Source organism: Schistocerca cancellata, chromosome 4, assembly GCF_023864275.1.
Source record: "Schistocerca cancellata isolate TAMUIC-IGC-003103 chromosome 4, iqSchCanc2.1, whole genome shotgun sequence".
NCBI lineage: Eukaryota > Metazoa > Arthropoda > Insecta > Orthoptera > Acrididae > Schistocerca > Schistocerca cancellata.
Genome location: NC_064629.1, coordinates 646,616,934 through 646,639,743, shown reverse-complemented (window position 1 = coordinate 646,639,743; position 22,810 = coordinate 646,616,934). Strand labels below are relative to the sequence as shown.

Genomic DNA, 22,810 nt, shown 5'->3' with positions numbered 1-22,810 from the left:
TACACTGTACATTCTTAGAATACTTAAAACTTGTAAAGAAACATATTCGTGAAATGGTGGTCAGGCGCGCAGTTACTCTTTTGACTAAAAATGTCACATGACAGAGGTTTCAAATAGGCAAGCAGAGAGGAGCTCAGGGCCTTTTTATGTTCTCACCTGGTTGGGTACAATTGGTAAGATTTTGTGCGGCTTGAGCCACGTGTTCTTAAGTGATAGTGTGGTGTGCAGTTAGTTTGGACTTATTCATTTTCAGTGTAACACTTTGCAATTTTAGAAATGTATTATCACTGTGTGCCAGTATAGACATTTGTTACTGCACTGTGCTGTAAAAAACTGCCACTGCTAATACATTGCACAATGCATTTGGCATACCAAAGCTGTTGTCTGCATATGGTCTGATTGCTCTGCTAGGCCAATTATTTCAAATCTCATTTGTTTTACTGTATATAATTTTAGACTGTGTAAGGTCTCATTCAATGTAACTTGTCTCCTTGTGCTAAATAAAATTGAAAGTGAATCTTTAAACTATTGGCAATATCTATCCTTTTCCTAAGAAGCTATTCTTACATCATCCTGTTTAATATTTCACATTTATTTGTAGTTGCAATTTATTCCTAATTGTTCATGAACCTAAGTGTTCATTACTTAAAAGATTTCATTAGGGCACAATGAAACAGCAAGCAACCAGACCCCCTATGTCAGCAGTTGAGTAACTAAATTAATATATTAATATGTAATATGTACTTGTCCTCCAATGGTTAGGTGGCAACAAATTGATTTTCCAATTAATTTCACTTCCTTTACTTTTACCATAGTCTGCCCTATACATTACAACAAGCAAGTTGAATGACAACAAAAGTCTGTAGTCTTCTCTAATTCACTATAACCTTTTTCAAGATACTACACATTTCAGCTAAACTATCAACCACTCATTATTTCTTTAATTCTTTAGTGGAAGGAAGGAAGTTAGATTGGGTTTAATGTGCTATCAATATCGAGGTCATTAGAGACAGAGCACAAGCTCGGATTGTGTCAAGGTTGGGGAAGGAAATCGGCCGTGCCCTTTCAAAGGAACCATTTCAGCATTTGCCTGGAGCGATTTAGGGAAATCACGGAAAACCTACAACTGCATGGCTGCACATGGGTTTTAAACCGTTGCCTTCCCAAATAGGAGTCCAGTGTGCTAGCCACTGCACCACTTCGCTCGGCTAATTAATTCTTTAGTGCTGAGTTGTATTACATACCAGTAAAAGTCAATCACTTTGACAAATTTAAGGCACTGTGCAGCTTCATCACAATAGGGTATTCTCCAATCCAAGTTATATCCCATTCTACAGTACTGTAACTTTATATAATGTGGCAGTTTCCATTAGGTAAGCCCCATTTTGGAGGCTTTCCTTGTGTATCTCTTCCCTTCTTTGCAATTAAACACACATTCTGACAACTGATACGTAGTCTATATTCTATTTTACCATCTTGTGTGTGTGTGTGTGTGTGTGTGTGTGTGTGTGTGTGTGTTCTCAGGACAGATGAATTCAAGGCTTCACTCACCGAGTTGCATGTAATTGCTACCTGATAGTTCACTCAAAATAGTGGGACAGTATGGGAATGAAGTTTCTCACAATGGCAGCCTTGCACCTAATATTCTCAGAGGTTTTGTCACATGATAATCTCTACTATCTTCATCAGGAACAACTGGCTGCTGTCACGTTCCCAGAGTAATGGTGCAAAATGTCTGGGTATTTATAAGTCAGGGAAAATGCTCAGGATAAATGCCTGGGCAAATGTCCAAAATTCATAGATGCCCAGACATTCACACATTTTACAGATTGATTGATAAGCAGCACTTTGTATTTAAAAAGGTGTTTTGAAACACTGTTTCTTCAGTGGCTGGGTAACCAAGTTTAAAAAGCTGCTTGAGAGTTTTGCAGTGTAACGATACCAATGCCTTGTGCATTGATTCTTTGTTATTAAATCTTTTTTTAAGTTACTGTTCTCATTTTATCTTCACAATAGTGCATTCATATGAAAGTAGATAAAGAAAAGAGCAGAACAGAAAACTATAGCCTGTCTCAAAAGTCACTGCATCTGACAATGTGTAGAAGTCTGTGTTGCTAGTGACATCCCTTGGAATGCAAACGATTCAGCACATTTCTCTGTAGTCTGTAACAGGCAAAGCTTCAACCATCCCCCCCCCCCCCCCCCCCCCCCCCCCAAGAAGAAACATGTTTCAAGTACACTGGCAAACAGAGCTCCATCTGTTTCTGAAAAGGACCACTTAAATTCAGACATAAAATGGCTGAAGCATGCGTTCAGAAAGAATGGTCATGGTGTTCAACATATTAAATTAGCACTCTCTAAGACACAGAAAAATAAGCACTGAACAATCATACAACAATTCATCTATTCTGCTCCTTCCTCTCAATGAGGGCTACAGTTACCAAAATAGGTTATGGTATGGGACAGACATCGTATATGAACTATTTTCCAATCACCAAAGAGGATAAGAGAGATGCTGAACCTATTTTTGACACATTAAATTTGGATTCAGAGTCTCTGACCTCTGCAATATCCCTTGTCATTGCAGGTGAAATTATATCAGTCAATCAATCCAGATAGTTTCCAAATATTGTGAAGAAGACCAATAGCACATCATCAGTGATTGTTAATCATTGTCTTATGAATAAACTTAAAATTGTATTTTATAAAACAAAAATGTTGTTCCAGACATCAACCTGCTAGGGCACTAGCAACACAGCCAAAGAAATCTCAGCATGAAACAGTTACTTTAACCAGTGACTACAATGTTAGTGGTGAATGGAAATGAGTTCTCAATATTACGGTATTGCCTCTGTTTTTGACGGTGTTTTTCTGTTGTCCTCGAAAGATCTCTTTCCCATAGTAGTCATTTCCACAACGTTCCGGTGTGAGGTTCTATGCCTTCTCCACCAGGGCCATTGGGGAGTTTCACGCACTGAACTGTTAGCTAAGAGACATATTCCTTTGGCCAGGAATTGATAGTGAAATCATCCATTTCGTCACAACTTTTGAGCAGTGTGCCTGACAACAGGCAGCTCCCAGGATGTCCCTGTCCACCTGGCCCACTCCCTGCCAGCTATGGGAATGCATTCATGTAGACTTTGCAGGTCCCTTCTTGAATTCCTATTGGCTTTTGGTTTTGGATGCATTTTCCCTGTTTCCTTATAATTTTCCACAGCTCATTTCTGCTTGGAGTGGAGCCCAACCTGGGGAAGGGGGTGGGGAGAGGAGGTGGTTGTAATAGAACTACTCAGAAAGCATCACATTAGTTGGGTGCCATGACAAGCCAGGGACTGCAAGCCAGGTCCAGGTGGGGGGGGGGGGGGGGGGGGGGGGCAAAGAAGGCTCACCGTGTGTACAGATTTGGGAACCTGTTTGCAACTAAATGCAGACTACCCCAATTATCACCGACTTTTGAGGGAATCTCTTACATGAAACGAGTACTATATATACGTTTTGAGATGGTTTACAGAAAATGATATATATCCGCATAGGAATTGCTAGCATGGAATAACTGGAAGCAAGCTGTTTCCTGTCAAGCCAACGGTAGTAAGTTTCTTTTACAATTTGCAGGCATGTAAAGTAACAATGCATCAAAGTGCCACACTAGCTGCCTGTGAAGTGAAGATATATTTGGAAAAGTAAAAAGTTCCAACACAGGAGCTGAAAAATTGCATACTAAATTGGAAGCTATGTATCAGCAGCAATGGAAACCACATAAATATGTTGGAAGATCATAAGAACATCATATGTGAAAACGAAATATGACTTATTTTTTAAAATCTTGACAACATACATGAGTCGCTGATTTGAAGATCTTAATATTACCAATTTTTAATCAGTCAACAGTTTAAAGGTGGCCAAGGTTCAGGAATGGTATCAATCATCAATTATTTGAGAAAGAGAACTGAACAAGCACAGGCAGCCATAAAAAGAGATGGGAGTGAAACAAATATGAATTTCAACCATTCAGTAAATTATGTATTACTGTACTTAAAATATAAATTTTACACACAAATGTGTTTGAGAACAAAAGCAAAATCCACTACATGTTCAATGATGATAATTTCACACATATTTCAGTGGTTTAACTTACTACAGAAAAGGGCAGGAAAGAGTTGCCCATGAATTACTTTTTAGTTACATCATTAGTTTCTGTAAGTACAGCATAAAATACGACCACTTTTAAAGGTTGGTGCATTTAGACTGAAAACATTTTGGAAAAAAACCTCTTGTATTTATCTTTCAGGCATAAGAAATACGAGAGGATTATATTGATATTTTTGAATTAACTGTGAACTTTCTTCTCAAAGAATCATCTCATGTAGTATCTTTTCATACCCTAAAGGGGATTCATCATGCAAGTAAATGGCAAAGCAATATTCTATGGAGTGACGAGGCACACTTTACACTATAGGGTGTAGTGCACACACAGAGCTGCAGAATTTGAGGTTCTGGTAAACCGCGCGTTGTGCACAAAGAGCCATTGCACTTGCTGTATGTGACTTTCCGGTGCAGATTCACAACCACCTTTACTCTCTGTCTTTTCTTCTTTGAAAAGAATACATCCAGAGGGCCTGTCAGGTGTATCATGATGTCTGCATGTTACCGAGACCTCACTGTACAGCATGCGATTCCTGCTTTGGAAAAGTGCAATAGCGTGGAAACCATTGTTTTCATACATGACATGTCAACACCTCATGTCGTTCACCCAGTGAAAGATCTGCTTAATGCAACCTCCTGCAAACATGTTATCTGCAGAGGTTTTCCAGATGCATGGCCTGCAAGACAACCTGATCTAAACTCATGGACTTTTGACTCTGGGGATATCTAAAAGGTCAGTATACAGGAATATGTTGCTCAGATTCCACTGGGAACGTTGAAAGCAACTGTTGATCACATCGTTTCATAGATACAGCACCTCACAGACATCTCTGGTGCTCATATTGAAGAAACTGTGTAAGTGGTAGTTAATAATAAAATCAAGATTATGCCTTTCTCACTTGTTTGACCTTTTCTGCCAAAATCCCAGTCCTAATCCATTACACATGGAAACATTTCTGTCTTGCATGCACAGGACCAGACCCAGTAGGATGAGAACAGGCAAGCACAGTGAAAAAAAAAACAAAAGAAGACAACTCAACACTGAACTAGAAGTGGTGGAACTGGAACTATGAATGAATGACTGCCAGAAAAAGAATGAGACAGGTCAAACAACACTGAGATGAGAATGAGTAACTGGAACAAGAAACAAGACTGACCAAACAAAACCAGCCACAGTGAATAGTGAACGGCTGTTCCATGAACGAGATTGACCGCAACCGACGTGAATCAGTGTTCTTTAGAAATCATTCCTCAATCATTTTGTGCACTTCAGTGAACCATTTCTTTGGACCCATTCATTTGTGAATGACCCTCCTCTACAGCCTACCAACTTTTTTCTTATTTTTATATGAGATAATAGCTGAGTACTTGACGTTACCCATGTATGAATGTATTTCAACATTCTATTAGTCCATCTCCTCCTCCCCCTCTCCCTGTCCCTGTCCATCTGCTCCTTCCCCCTCTCTGTCAGTGCATCTCCTCCTCTTTTCTTTCTGTGTCCATCTCCTCCTCTTCCCCCTCTCTCTTCCCATCTCTTCCTTCCCATCTCTATCCATCTCCTCCTCTTTCCCTTCTCTGCCCATTTCCCCCTCCCCCTCTCTTTGTGTGTCTACTCCTGTCCCCCTATCTGTGTCCATCTCCTCCCTCCCTCTCTGTCTGTCCATCTCCTCCTCCTCCCCCTTCACTCTACATCATCCCAATAAGAGGCTGGTGGTTCTTACCCCTACACTATTTCTTTCCAGATCATAACTAATGTGTGTTCCAAATTTGATTGAAATCATTCCACGGGTTTAGGATAAGCTTTTTACCCATGGCTTTGGCCACATGTCAACTATATTTCACATATTCCACACATATTTGTACACATATTTCATCTGCATATCAAGCAAATATCGCACTGCAGTTTTATTTTTACATAGTTCAATGTTTATGACAATGTATCTCTGAACTGTGTGCCGTACAATGATATAATTTCGCAGGTACATCCAGTGTATATTTTAATACCGTGAATACACTTGGTAGTAAAGAAATAATAAATTCAAGCATCATGCTTGCAAAAATGTAGTAAGCGATTTTTTCCTTTCAACAGCACTGTCAACAAGAAAAAGTTTAGTTAAGGTTTGAAATTGTGTGTAAAATTTCTTGCAAGTCACAAAATACTCTCATTCTCAAATACTGGATGAATAAAGTATAGGTATTTGTGTGTCATGGGGTACACTGATTTTTCACCCCAACCCCACCCCTTTCAGAGGTAAGTGGTTCTTATCCCCACAGCAGTAGTTTCCAGACAATAAGTGATGTGTCTACTAAGCTCAGTTGAAGTAAGTGCAATGGTTTAGGTGGAGAGTTGGAACATACATATACATACATATGTCCTTTTCATAATTTGTGTGGATTTTTAATTTGCTAAAAAGAATACACATTCCCAATTATTCTTCTGCATTGTTGTATTTTATTTCCGTACTTTCAACTCCATTCTTATTAATGTATGCCCCACACCATATATATATATACTCTTTTTGCTTGTCTAATAACCGCCTCATCAATTGTGTGTTGGAAACATAACATCACTATTCAATACCAGATATACGATTTCTGTTGGGCTTTGAGTCCCATTTTTCCATATTTCTAATATAGGTGTTATATAATAAATTCTAGCTCATATTCATATTGTTCTAGTATGACATGATCATCTGCAAATGTTAATGACCTCTATTGTAAGTCATCCACAGTTGATCAATAACCTTCAGTCAGCCGCATCCACATACAAACTGAATTAAATAGGTGATATATGGCAACCCTGGCTGAATACTTTTGTGAGGTTGAATAATTTTTATCCTCTTTTAATCAACAACTACTGTCTAAGGACATTTCCATAATCATCTTTAACAGATGGTGATCCATATCTAGATGCTGCACAGTGTTGTTTTAGAATCAGTGTCACAAGTCTTTACTGGCTCTACGAATATGTGTTACTCTTTTTCTACAGCTATACATTTTTCATTAGCTGTGGTAAGATAAAAAGGTTAACTGTACAAGATCTATCTGATCTAAGTTCATTTTCCTCTTCCTCAACATAGTGGTCAACATTCTGTCTGATTTTCTTACACATGTTTCCAAATAATTGGCTCACTGTTTTCAACACTTACAGCAGTTATGGTCTCTTCTCTTTCCCTTGAAAATGGGAACTATACATTACTTTTTCCATTCTGATATCGTTTCGGTTTGTTGACAACTGTTAGTGATATGGTTTTTCTCTTCCTTTCTAGTGGTATCCTATAGCTGTCAATAACCCTACAAAAATATTTCCAGGACCAAGTGTTTTACAGTTTCCTGTACTATAAATGATAAAGAGCTATCCACAAAATAACATCTGTAAACAATTGAAAGAACACAAAATGTAACACATCAAAGCACTTTATAATAATATGAAGTAGAGACCCTAGATTCATTTTGGCACAATTGTCTTTCGTTTCGAGATGTGTAAAATCAGACTGGACAAGCTAGTAGGTGTAAGAATGCTCAAAAAATCTTTCTCAAGCAAAGTTTGTAGTAAGTCATTGTGCTGCAGCCACTAAATGGGAAATACAGTGTCATAAAAACATCCGCTAACCATCTCTTTTTCATGTCTTTGTGAATCTGACAGTTTCCTTGTTTGGAAGTGATTCCAGGATGAGAAATCCATCAAATAAGACATTGCTGGCACTTGGCTATCACTAATGGCAGCAGAGAGCTTCTATAAGGAGTGTAAGATACACTGTTTTGTTATAAAACATAACTTGAACATATACGACAAATATGCTAAAATAGAGTTAAGACTTGTACTGCAGTTCCCAATAAACTGTTTCATTACACTAGTCTTCTTTTAATTGACTAGTAGAGTCAGGCAATCCTTGTAATAATCCATAAATGACCACTTCAGAGCAGTTCATAACTGTAGCTCAATTAAGGTATCATGTCACCAATATAATCACATTCCTCCAGACTGCATGTCACCACTGCACAGTAAGTACTGTTATCCATATATGGGAACTCTGCACAACTGATCACAGTTATACACCTATGTATTTTTTCTATATATATATATATATATATATATATATATATATATATATGTGTGTGTGTGTGTGTGTGTGTGTGTGTGTGTGAGAGAGAGAGAGAGAGAGAGAGAGAGAGAGAGAGAGAGAGAGAGAGAAACAAAAACTTAGAACTACATACCAGTTTTTCAATCATACGTAATGATGAATAATAGAAAATGTTTATGAAGGAAACTTTTAAGAAGATGAAGATCTAAAGACATACTCACCACTGTAATCGGAAATAGATGTAGGTCATTTGGATATGGTTAGCACAATATGTATCATTATATCTTTTTGTTTTAAGAAGTACATTTACAATGTTCAAGCTCCATTATAAAAGCACATACATAATATTTATGAGATAGGACCAAAAAAAGTAAAAAACTTTACCTCTTTTTCTTTACGTTTTTCTTTCTTTTCTTTCTTTTCTTTGATCTTCTCTTTGAGTTTTTCTTTCTTCTCTAATTTGATTTTCCTTTTTTCTCCTTTTTCTTTCTTTGCTTTCAGTTTCTTTTCCTTCTTCTTCTTTGCTTTATCTTTTCTCTCCTTTCGGTGCTCTTTCACTTTCTAGAAGAAAAGTATAAAAATACACACCAATCAGTAAGTACAGAAACACACAGCAGCAATGTTGCAGAAAACCTCCACTTACATGATTAAAACAGCCCTTTTGTGTATTACAGAGCTTTAGTAAGGACTTTGGCACTTTAAATACATATGAATTTAGGTAATTTACAATATTGGTTTAGGGGTAACTTTTAGGCAAAACAATAAAATGGTCATGAAATAGCAACATTCAGTTGACATTACTGCTACTTGTGATATGACTGAAGTACTACAGAAAAGCCATGTCTTGGCAAACTTGGAATCAGTATGTCAAATGTCACTTATGCAGTAGCAGCAGTAGATGGCACCAAAGCATTAATTTCGTTTCATAATACTGTGGGATCAGCAGCTAAGTGTGAAATATATACTCAATTTTTACAGCATTTTGAAAACGTTACAGAATAGGGCAATCAGTAAAGCAAAGTACACATGTAATAAGGCACTGGTCAATAAACTAAATTTATGTATTTCTGCAACCAGTCCACAAGGGATCTAGCTACAGGATGTGAACATTACAAGACTTGCCTATGCAGATGATGTAGCACTAATAAGTAGTTCCAAAAGAGAATTAATCAGAATGATGCAAAATTACTACAAAATTACTGAGAAAACAGGATTACATATTAGTGAAGAAAAGACAGAATACCTGTCCGTAAGAAAGAAAACCAGAAAAGATGCACCTCTGACTGTAGATGGATTCAATTTCAAGACTGTTGACCACTTCAAGTACCTAGGAAGTCTTTTTAGTAATAACAAAAGAACAGATATAGAAATAGATGCCCGTTTATCAACAGCAAACAAGACACTTTTTAGTTTCATCAAAATTCTAAGAAAAAGATCACTTAGCAGTAACTTCAAAATCCGCTTATATCAATCGACCATTATACCTGTGATGTTATATGGATGTGAAACATTAATATTTAGAAAGAAAGATGAAGAAAAACTGTTAATATTCAAAAGAAAAGTACTAAGGAAAATTTTTGGACCTGTATACAACAAAAATAACATGGAATGGAGAATAAGAAGAAATGAAGAATTAAGATGGCCGTACAAACACCGTAACATCGTCGAAGTGCTCAAGAGAAGAAGGTTGAATTGGGCAGGCCATATAGCAAGAATGACAGAGAATAGACTACCTAGAATGGCATTCAACAGAACAACAGAAGGAATGAGAAGAAGAGGAAGACCCAGAATCAGATGGTGGGATAACATTCGGGAGGACACAATGAGGATGAACAGCAGCAGTAACTGGACAAACAGCGCATTTGACAGACAGAAGTGGAAGAGGCTCATAGAGCAGGCGTATGGTCGATAAGGCCCTTGCCACATGTTAAAAAAAAGTATGCAGTATGTTTGCTTTACAGTATCACATTAAGTCAACAGCACTTTCATGAAACAATGCCATCTAAAATTATTTTTTAATTTATCAGGATGAATGTCTACACACTTCCAGGTAACATAAAATTGGTAGATGAAAAATTCACGATCTGGGATATTATAACGGTGGAAGTGAAGACCACCACTGCTCTCTGAAACCTACCAGGACAGGATCACATGAGACCAAGAGGTGGGTAAAAGTGATCAGACAAAAGAGTATAAGAACTGTGCTCTGACAGATCAGGGCAAGGGATATTGGGTTCAGTTCTGGCAGTGCCATGAATGTCGTAAGGCATATTTATCAAATGCACAGCTTTAAAAATAAATAGATAAAATATAACACAAACAATAAAAAATCTGGGTTAACATATAATCAATCATGGAATGTCCTACTATGAATTGAAGTGAGTGGAGAGATATTGTGTAATAGCAGCACTACCAGACGGAATAAAAATAGCACACAACAGAGCAACATGAAAAGAATAGGGTTGCCTGCAAGGTTCAATACTTGGCCCAATCTAGTTCGTAATGTATATACAGGGCAAATCAAAAAAACACACACTTAAATGAAGAGAAGCTTATATATTATCATCAGTGTTACAGTGGCTCAAAGCGATATAATTACAGTGAAGTGTTCAATCTGCAAAGCACCCACCTTCAAACACAAAATGAGCATGACGCTGTACAGTCAAGATCACATCTTCCACAGTGTGAGCCAACGAGCATTCCACTCTCATTTAAATAGATGGCCGAAAGGGTCAGTCTACAGGAATTGTGAAATGAACCCTGTCGTCCAGGACCGTTTGCCACAAAGAGCGCAGATTCACCATGAGATGGGGAAACTCACAGGCATCTATTGTCTATTGATGCCTAAGTGCTGTAGTGTGCGAGTGAGACAGACAAGAACCTATGTCATAGAGAAACCCAGTAAAATCCGTTTCTGGCCGAGGAGACATAGCAGTGTTAAATATGTTGGACCTAAGATCGGCCATAAAGGGAAACATTTATGGAAACTATTAATTCTGTAATAACTAAGGGAATTCAGCCACAGTTATTTTAATCTACCATCCTTCAGAAATCTTCATGGTGATCCCAATTAAACTTTAATATTGATCATATCTATAATAGTTTAGGATTGACTGTTAAAGTGAAATTAACAAGTTTTGTAACAAAAACCTGAATGAAACTTCCTGGCAGATTAAAACTGTGTGCCCGACCGAGACTCGAACTCCTAGGCAAAGGTCCCGAGTTCGAGTCTTGGTCGGGCACACAGTTTTAATCTGCCAGGAAGTTTCATATCAGCGCACACTCCGCTGCAGAGTGAAAATCTCATTCTGGAAACATCCCCCAGGCTGTGGCTAAGCCATGTCTCCGCAATATCCTTTCTTTCAGGAGTGCTAGTTCTGCAAGGTTCGCAGGAGAGCTTCTGTAAAGTTTGGAAGGTAGGAGACGAGATACTGGCAGAAGTGAAGCTGTGAGACCGGGCGTGAGTCGTGCTTCGGTAGCTCAGTTGGTAGAGCACTTGCCCGCGAAAGGCTAAGGTCCCGAGTTCGAGTCTCGGTCGGGCACACAGTTTTAATCTGCCAGTAAGTTTCATATCAGCGCACACTCCGCTGCAGAGTGAAAATCTCATTCTGGAAAAACCTGAATGCTAAAATCTGAACACTTTGGTCGATCTTAATGATTGACATTTCATATAGAAGCGCATTATTAACATGGCAAATGTTGTAAATATCAACTCTGTAACTTCATTTGCTTAAAGGATATAGTAAATTTAAATTATCAGTATTTTCAGTTAAGCATCAGATCATCATTTCCTCCACACAAAACTCATTGAATGATGACAGCATGACACCTTATTGAACCAGCAGGTAATAGAACATTTTTTGTAAAGTTTAGTGCATAATAGTTACTTTTGTTCTTTATTTATTTACCAGAAAGCACATTGGTGCAAGGCTACTGGCCATGCCATTCAAAGCTAAGAAGGAAATTGTATTGGTTTTATGTAAAATAATTTAACATTTATTATGTAATGGATTATTTAGAATGTGAAAGTGGTCACACTTTGATTATTTAAATATGTTAAAATGCAAAATAATGTAGACTGAGCTGTAGCCAATCCAATGGATGGCTTCAGGAAAGAAAACTGCCCTAGTCAGTTGAGCGAGGATATTTGGCGCGCGGGAAATGCGGCTGGGGACAGGCAGGGGCAAGTGCTGGTGCAGATGTGAAAGCAGACAGTTCAGCTGGAGACACCAAAGGGCACAGTTTGGATGCAGACATGAAAGCGGACAGTCGGTCTTTAGGCAGCTAGGAAGTGAAACGAATAAGAAAATTTCGTGTTGTGTGGTATCACGGGACTTAGTCTCTGAGCAGTGAGCAGCCAATGCACTGTTATCAAGATAGACATGTGCATCCCTATAAAAGAGGGGTGCTGTACTATATTGTAGGAAGTAAAAAAGTTCATCACTAAACAAAGCAGAAATGGATGGTAAAATTACTGAGTTCAGCATTTCGAGGTACCTTCCACCAGTAGTCGTACCTTCAAAAAACAAGTCTAATTAGTCCACTTAATGATAACCTGCACCAAACATTAAGCCCCGGCCCAAAGCATTGACCACTCGCTCAACATTAACATATGGATTTCACAGGGCCCACTACAAACAGTTATACCAGTTTAACATGCTATTTAATTTAAATTGTACCACATCAAACCATATCATTTTGGAAACAAATTAGCATCATGTTCCACCTGCATCAGAAAGCATTCATTAAAATGAGTTGTTCTGTCTTGGTCATCCTCATTCAACGTGTGCAACAACTGTGGAATGTAAATTTTCTATTTTACTCTGCACAAAATACAGCTTACACTTGCCCTACTCATGCCTGTTTCATATGCACATTGTCGTGCTGACTTCTGTGGTTAGCATGTGAATGCATCTAACAAGCCGCGAGGGGTAGCCGAGCAGTCTGAGGCACCTTGTCACAGTCCGCGCGGCTGTCTCCGTCGGAGGTTCGAGTCCTCCTTTGGGCATGGGTGTGCATGTTGTCCTTAGTGCAAGTTAGTTTAAGTTAGACCAAATAGTGTGTACGCTTAGGGACTGATGACCTTAGCAGTTTGGTCCCATAAGATCCAATTTTTTTTGCATCTAACATCTGAGCAAAAGGCTCATCACTAGTTGCTGTGCGTGGCCAAGCTGATCATCACTTATGCATCTCCATAATTGTTCCAGCAGTTTTGAACTTATCGCGAAGGCGAGCAATGCTTACGCATGTTGGTAGTTCAGTTCCATGGTCCTGACTCCAATGTAATTGCACTTCACTTCACTGATGTTCTCAAACTTCCTACAGCATTTGACAACGCTTCTTCGTTCATGTTTGTGCCATGGCCTCACTTTGTACACTGACATCAGTGCACCACAACACTACTACCACCTGTTGCTCAATCACTGTACTACATGTTCAATCTATACCCACTGAAATTTCAAAGTGTACAGTCTGTATAGCCAGTTTTAAAGTGTATATACATTTTCTGATCTACCCTGTAAATGATATACCAAAGTCACAAGAGGATTCTTCAAAAGCTATGATGTTTATTGATGTTACTGATAAAAGGCCCAAATGTATCCACACTACACACAGTTAGGAGAGCAAGTTTAAGCCAATTTCACTATTCACAATATACAGCTTAACTCTTCATATTACAAAATTTCAGAGAAATAAAAATTACTCACAGGTGCCAAAACTGAGGATCAATGTGCACACATAAATGAAACTCAATGTGTGAAATTCCTTGGCGTACAGGTGGTTAGGAAACTGAGGTGGCACCAGCACATGTATGTATAAGCCAACTACAAATTTAGATTCTGTTTCCTTTGCATTTATAAATCTGTTTTACTCTTTTGAGCTACAGGTGGAGCTGCTAGTGTAATTTGCATACTTCACTAAACTGTGTCCAATGGAAGGGTTCAGAATGGAGTTTCATATTCTGGTGCACAAGTCTTTTAACAGATTACCAGCAGAATTCAGATAAGGAATCAGATATCCTCTCATATTCAAAAAATTATTTAAAGGATTGTTTTATTAGTCACATCTTTAATTTATCAGCATATTTCAGCTGAGGGATGTAAACTGCAGTCAACATCTGACTTAGTTGATAATCTACAACTAGTCAAAACCTCCAATATGCCGAAACAGTAAATAATATATTACCATCAGAATCATGCTGGAAACAATGAAAAACCACTGAATTTAGAAAACCATGTAAATGTTCTGATGAAGGAAGATTTAAGATCTCATTTAATTTGGAAAATACTGCAAACAAAAGACTGGAACTTGCAACCACATAACTTTATTTCTAATAGAAATTAGCTCCACTTAAATACAGTAAAGTATGACATACACTACCAAAGGTACACCTATACAAAGTACAAAACTTCATTGGCCATTCAACTGCTGAGCCTACAACAATATCTTTTCACAGTTGCAAAACATGGAAGAGCAAAATGATATTGGAAGAGGCAGATGTTTGAGCAAGTACCTGCCTCTGTAACAGAGGTCACCAATGCATGCTAGCTTACTGGTCCTCAAAAAGTAATTAGCTAGTTAGAATTCAGATGCTGGAAGAAATTTTCATCACCAACATTTGCCTGACAAGCAGAAGAGAGATGATTGGATGTAATTCTTGATAATCCGACTCCACATCAATGACCTGGGTTAAACCCAAACCTCTTTGGAGTGGGCATGTTATACCATTGACGGTGATTCATCCATTGGGTGTTGGTGCTATTCACGAGAAGTAGATTGTATAATGGCACCAGTTTTCAGCCATTCCCTCCTTCTCTCTCTCTCGAGAACAACATAAGCATAAAAGTATAACCTAGACAAACTTATCATAGTCATTTATATGAAACAGTTACACTTAAGACATAACACACAAAGTTCACAAAGGAAAACATCCAATGAAGTGTAAATAAATAAAATCATTATGGCTGAATACTCAGGGAACTTCCCAGTCAATAACCACACAAAATTTTACTTTTACCCCTAGTGCGTGGATTAATTTCCACTGAGAGGCTGGCATTAAAGTAACTACCACACACATCCATTGGTTGAAGTTCGAAACGTGCTGAAGGTAGATAGCACGAACAAAATATATTCTAAGGTGTAACTGCATGTTATTTTCCTAGTGTGAAAAAATGCACCAGCCTGAAATTCATGGCAATTTAAAAACTTATTATATCCATGACATTTAAAGTAACATGTGAGGTGGAACACATTTCAAACAAACTTAATGTAATGTCATGGGAATCTATGATAAACTAGAGACCGACTTGAGGACTACATATATTGTTGACAAAAGTGTAGTAGTTGGTTTTGGGAATGGAAAAATCACATAACAAAGGAATTTTCACTATATTATTCCCAGATATGAGTGCTATAGACTACCTACTGTGCATGGCTGCACAATCTGGTATCCATAATGAAGAGCAAAACAGAAAAATACACGGCAGCTTCACTTTAAAACTTCTGGTGTGATAGAAAAGAAATTCCACTCTGTTTTAATCTCTACTATGAATGATAAGAAGTGGGTATGAGTGTTCACTCCACAGCAACGCTCTTCATACTGTTGAACTGATAGTGTCTGCATAACCACTGAAAAAATGATATGAACCTGCAGATAATGGACAATCCAGCAAATGCCTTCACATGTTTCTATAATTATTTTAAAAATCAATCACTGTTGGCATTGCTGCTGACTGCTGAAGCAGTATCTACTCCACTGTGGCAACAGGAAGCACTCGGGAGTATCACATGTCTGATTTGAAACTGGCTGGCCAGTGTCAGCTACGTTGGCAGTAAGTGGAGATTACCAATACACAGCATTAGACATCCCAATCATTGTAAAGGTTGATATATGTAGGACCTCATACCAGAGATTGATTAAAACATCACAAATTGGAAACATTTTAATTCATTGCAAACTGGCAAGAGAAAAAATTGAAAACAATCAGTGCATTAAAAAACCATAAAGATGATTGGTGAGATGACGTATGTCTTCAGTTGAGACGAGAAGAGTAACTAACAACAGAGAGAAAATTGCTCATGCATTCAAAGATTTCTTGAAATGTTTGCATAGTGCAAGAGGTGTATCAGAAACACACATAGTTAATAATAAAAATAATGACATTCCACAAGTAATACCAAATGAGGTATATAAAGATGTCTTGTGTATGAATAATGCAATGGTGTTGGAAGATATGGTGTTTCAATAGAAATTTTTTAAGTTTAAGGAAAAATAAAACAAAACAAACTTGCAAAATTATTAATACAATGTCCAGAAAAGAATGTGATTCCCACAAATTGTAACAATGGTGTAACTGATCTACCTCACAAGAAAGGAGAAAAAGAGAAAAATTTAAGAAAAGGAAGGAACTAAAGGTCTATCTGCCACCTTTCCATAATATGCAATATAATCTGCAAAGAAGAAACAGTATATTTTAAGGCACAATCTGTCCTTACAAGTGGATGTATCACAGTAAACTACCTGCAAGTCATGAACAGAATTATATGAAGGACCAGCGCATCTGAATTACCAGCATCTCTGAAATTCACTTATTTTGAGGGAGGTTTTTATTTAGTTCCAACAAAATTGGTACTAACATCACCTGAGAAATAAAACACTGATTCAACCTTTGGTGATAGAAGGATAAATATATATGTCAATATTACAGCTTCCACTGAACATCAGGATGGAAAGAAATTTCAGAATGGACAGAAGAGTCAGGCACACAAAGTAATTGACAAGAGTAATATTGTAATGAACTAGGGAATAACACAGAAACATTTAAGAATACAGGTCAAATAAACATCATGGAACAGAAAATAAAACTGGGATTTGGAACAGAGCTTCATGCAGGTCAACACAGGTAATGTTACGAAACTGCACTGCAAAAACTACATTTACTAAAGGGTAATCAATTCTAACTTAAAAAGAGCTGCAAAAGAAATCAAGCAATCTATCTCATTGCCAATGTAAACACTGCTACATATGCACACTTACAAATATGCACTTAATACCAGTAATAAGAGAAAGGCAATGTTCCACAGAACCAGCACTCCATATTGCATGAATCAGCATATTTACCACCAAAATACTGCCAATGTGGGAAAAATGATCTCTAAAAACAAACCACTAAAATATTTAAACATGTGAAGATAAGGCTTTGTAAAAACAGCAATATTCCATATATTCTACAAACATCCAGTTGGACAATTCAGAAATTAGTAAAAAGATTTCTCATGTTTTTTCTAGAGTAAAAATGGACTGGACTGATTCACCAGAATCTTTCAAAAGATTTATTTCACTGCCTAATGGAGCATATATTCTGTGTGATATTGTAAACTTACGTTAAAATTTTAGCACATAATGTATTTTCATATGACATTCAAAGCATCCCTGAAAATGGTATAGAAGCATACACAGAGAAATGAACAAAGGCAAACATTTGATTAAAATTTATATCTATCACTACAGAAACAAGCAAACTACAACAATGACACAGAATAATAGCTGAACTATTGTTTCAAACAATAGAAAACAATAAAGGGCAGCAACTGAACATAGTCTGAATGCTCTGAAGTATAAGAGTAATTTCACAAGGATTCCATCACAAATGTTAGATATTATAGCATTCAAGGACTTGAACGTCAAACATGGTTAATAGGAACTGCAAAGAGACAGTCAATAGGAAGATGGTCGAGGATTTCTTGAGTAACACAGGTATCATAAATCTGAATACAAGTAATGAGATACAAGTAATAAGAGATGGCAAATGCCATCACAAACACTGCCAATCTGTTAACCCATATTTGGAGGAAAATGTACATTTCAGCACGTGGAAAGAGGACAGCTACCAAAGAAAAGGTGAAAGTCTCAAACAAATGATAACATGAACAAATTAGTGTAACATGCTACATTCAGTCATCGAGTATAATTATATTATAGTATTAATTGTTAATTTCTCAAATGATACTTAGGGATTGTTTGTATTAGTGAATGTGCACGAGCTAGTTCATTGTAAATTCTATGGATATTATCATCCACTTCCTGCTCACAACAGCCATACATCACATGATGTGTGTGAATGATTCACAAATGTTAAAAGTTAATGTCACTGTATTCCTAGGTACCACAGTAAATATCCCAGCAGTACTTTGCTAACTTAATTAATAATTTATTCAGATCGCAATACTCCAGTTACACACATTACTTCACAAAACATTACAACAAATGCAGACATGCATCCATTTCCCATCTCCACTTTCCACTGCATAACAAGCAATGGACTGACTAAAAGTTGAGCTCTTATGACATGGGAGGCACACTCACAACTAAACAACGGAAATTATGTTTTGTAACTGCCATCAATTATAAAGATGTTTACTACATGAAATAGAGTATGCCTCATTGATAAACTGCCAGACTATGGAAACCGAGGTCTCTGGTTCAATCACCAGGTTTTACTGTGGAAATTAACTGAAATAACAATTAGCATTAATAAATCTATGATGTAACAGAAATTTAGTAAGGAAAGTTCTGGAGAAGTATGTGCCGAGTAAGTGGATTAAGGATGGAGAAGACCCACCGTGGTTTAATAACAAAACTCAGAACATGTCGAGATAGCAAAGACTGTTGCACTCCCTGTTCAAAAGAGAATGCACAAATGGTGACAAGAAAAAGTTGGTACAGATTCATGCCCATGTAAGAAAATCAATGTACAAAGTATACACCAATTACCATTGTCATATCTTAGCAAAAGATCTTGCCAAGAACCAGAGAAAATTGTGGTCCTATGTAAAATTGTTTAGTGGATCAAAGGCGAAGTTTTAAATTTCATGTTTAAGAAATCATCCATACTGGAGGATCATACAAAAATACTGCCAACTGACCATCAGAGAGACTCCGATATGGAGAACATAGTCACAGGCATCCCTGACAGAGAGAAGCAATTGAAAGAGTTGATAAAAAGTCGCCAGGTCCAGAGATGATCTCAATTTAGTCTTACAGCGAGGACTCTACAGTGTTGGCCCCTTACTTAGCTTGTATTTATTGCAAATCTCTCACCCAGCACAAAGTCCCAAGTAAATGGTAAAATTTCCTTAAGACAGAAAAGCTTCTGTCTACAAAGCAGCACGGTTTGAGAAAGCACCATTCATGTGAAACTCAGTTTGCCTTGATATCCTGCAAACAATGGGTGAAGGGCAACAGGTAGATTCCATATTCCTAGATTTCCAAAAGGCATTTGACACGCTGCCCCACTGCAGACTGTTAACGAAGGTACCAGTATACAGAATAGGTTTCCAGATAAGTAGGTGGTCTGACGACTTCTCAAGTGATAAAACGTGACACATTGTCCTCAACGGCGAGTGTTCATCAGAGACAATGGTATCATCAGAAATGCTCCAGAGAAGTGAGACAGGACCATTATTATTCTCTGTATAAATAAATGATCTGATGGACAACAGTCAGCGGCTGTTCTTGATGATGCTGTGGTGTACAGGGAAGGCGTCATCATTGAGTGACTGTAGGTGGATACAACATGACGTAGACAAAATTTCTGGTTGGTGTCACAAACAACAACTAGCTCTAAATGTACAAAAATGTAGGTTAATACAGATGAGTATGAAACAAATTCTGTAATGTCCAAATACAGCATTAGTAGTGTTAGTAGGTTGATTATAGGCGTAACACTGCAAAGTGATACGAAATGGAACAATCAGATAGGCGAACTGTCAATTTTGATATATTGGGAGAATTGATATATTGGGAGAATTTGATGAAAGTGGGGTTCATCTGAAAGGAGACCACATATAGAACATTACTGCAAGCCATTCCTGAGTACCGCTTGGTGTGTGGGATCCCCACCAAGTCAGATTAAAGAAAGACATCAGAAGCAATTCAGAGGTGGGCTTCTAGGTTTGTTACCAGTAGGTTTGATCAACAAGCAAGTACTACAGAGAGCTTCAGGAACTTACATGGGAAACCCTGGAGTGGAGACGACATTCTTTTCAAAGAAGGCTATTGAGAAAATTTACAGAACTGACATTTGATGCTGAATTGCAGCACTTGCAGGCCGTGTTCCGCATGAATGGTTACAACAACTGGCAGATAAAATGCGCCTTAAGACCAAAGAAGCAGACACCACAGCCTTCCAAGGACGAAGACAAACCGGTTGGGACGGCGATTATACCATATGTCGGGCAAAGATCGGCAGAATACTCAGAAAATACAATGTCAAGTGCGTGTTTCACCCTCCATCCAAAATGAAAACATTATTAGGATCAGTCAAGGATGACTTAGGCCTCCGGAAACCAGAAGTTTACAGCATCCCTTGTCAGTGTAGGAAAATGTATGTAGGCCAGACCATCCAGACAGTACAGGAGATATGTAGTGAACATAGAAACCACACAGACAACGCACTGGCTACCAAGCCCACCATGGCAGAGCACTGCATCTCAAATGGACATGACATGAACTACGATGGCACAAAGGGTTACAGCAATCTAACACCTTCTGGGACTGTATCCTCAAAGAGGCACAGGAGATCCGGCTGCATGACGAACTAATAAATATAGACAGCGGTTTCCAGTTAAGTAAGACTTGTGATCCAGGTTTGAGTACGATTAAAACACAATGACAGTCTACATGGAAATCCGCTACTGTCAAGAAGAAAGAAGAAACATTGTCACCACGATGGCAGAGTTCCGTAAACGGCTGTGGCTGCGGAAGGACTGTGGTCCATGCTCTGTCGCGGGGAGCCGTGCTTCCCCCACCACCCAGCACCGCCCTTCCCCCCACCACCAGCCGCGGTCCGCTCAGAAGTGCCCAGACGGAGGCTGCGGGAGAAGGGCAGAGATTATATAAAGTCAGCATCCATAAGAGATCAATCAGACACCAAGAACGCCTGAAGACGGCAAGAAGACAGCTCGCCGAAATATCGCGCCTTTTGGGCAATGCTACCCAACTGAATACCCACGAAATTTTCAAGAACACCTTTATAGACACACCAAGTAAATTGTATAAATACTTGCAGGTAAACTATAAGACTAATGAATAAAAAAGAAACTCAAAACTACAGGCCATGACAGAGTTTATGACCTTTGGTCTGGGGATGCACAGTAGATAGCTGCGCAGCTAGCCAGTCAGCATTCAGTCTGTTTCCATGTTCTGTACTGTATCAACTTCCATCATACTTGAGTGTTCTATCATGTTTTACATGTGCAAAACTACAATTGACTGATTTCTGTGGTGTTCTTCAAATTTTCTCATAATGGCTGAAACACATAGAAGGTGCTAAGTGTTTCACAAACAGGCAAGGGACCTTATTTTTAAAGTGTACTCATTCTTCAAATGTGAGACAGATTCAGGAGAGCCAGATGAGAAGTTGATAAGATGCAGGAACACAATGTCATTGGCGTCTATGCACTTTCAGCTGAAAATAATTGTATAGGCGCACAGGAAAGATATACACAACCAATTTGATATCAGTGAGACATGTAATATATCCTGTAATGTAACCAACAGTTCCCAAAGTAAGCATATCAAAAGAAGTTTAATAAATAACAATTCTCATTTACTTTAAATTTAAATTTTGTAAGTAATTATGGGGATACAGAAATCACTACACATAGCAGTTTATTTCCATAGCATAACTTCTTGACACAGTGACATTTGTAATACTGATTTAAATTGCTTGGCAAATTGCTTGTGTATGGGATGTCAAGGCAAGCAACCGATCACATGTGATATCCCATGCGACGGATCGCTGAGCTCCATCGATCATATGTGGGGCCCTTCAATTATGGTGCACTTAGTCGATTTACTTTTAATGACTGCAAATTATGCACTTAAGTACACTGTTTACTATTAATAAATGTTAGAAGTGCAAATCAGCTTCTCAAGCCTGATGACATAATAAATTCATTGTCACATAAACAGCTAGGATTAACAAAGTTCACTACAAAAATTAACCTGCCACTGTATGAATAACAGAAGTACCAGGTGGTTATAAATAAATTCATTGTGTTCCAAGTGCTGCAGTGTGGGGTGAATACATCACAGTACACTGAAACATCATACGTATGTTCATTAATTCATGTGCTCGCAGAGTATATGCCGAAAAAAATAGTTCCACTGTCTGCCACCAGGTGAAGATATGGTGATGCAAGCAGTCAGAACGCGAAATGTTTCCTGTGTTGATGTCAGAATATGGTTTGTCGCTTAGCAATGCTTGTTTATTTGTTTTTTAAAGTGGCTGTTGTAAAGGGAGGTCAGGCTTGGTGCTAGATTTGTTATTGGTAGGTTCAATCAGCATGCAAATGTCATGAAGATGCTTCGTGAACTCAAATGGGAATCCGCAGAGGCAAGTCACCATTCTTCTCATGAGGCAATATCGACAAAATTTAGAGAACTGGCATTTGTGGCTGACTGCAGAATGATTCTACTGCCACTTACACACATTCACAGAAGTACCACAAAGAAAAGATGAGCGAAATTAGGGCTTGTGTGGAGGCTTATAAACAGTAGTTTTTTCCTCTCTCTATTT

General features: G+C 38.0%; 1 protein-coding gene across 3 annotated transcripts in view; it reads right to left on the bottom strand.

The window, feature by feature from the left end:
- The window catches only part of LOC126183288 (transcription initiation factor TFIID subunit 3), a 344,471-nt gene that overhangs the window by 200,023 nt on the left and 121,638 nt on the right, over positions 1–22,810 (bottom strand). For all 3 annotated transcript variants that reach the window (XM_049925122.1, XM_049925123.1, XM_049925124.1), the window contains exon 5: positions 8,613–8,789. In XM_049925122.1, the coding sequence (XP_049781079.1) occupies positions 8,613–8,789 (177 nt within the window). The remainder of the gene's footprint in view (positions 1–8,612; positions 8,790–22,810) is intronic.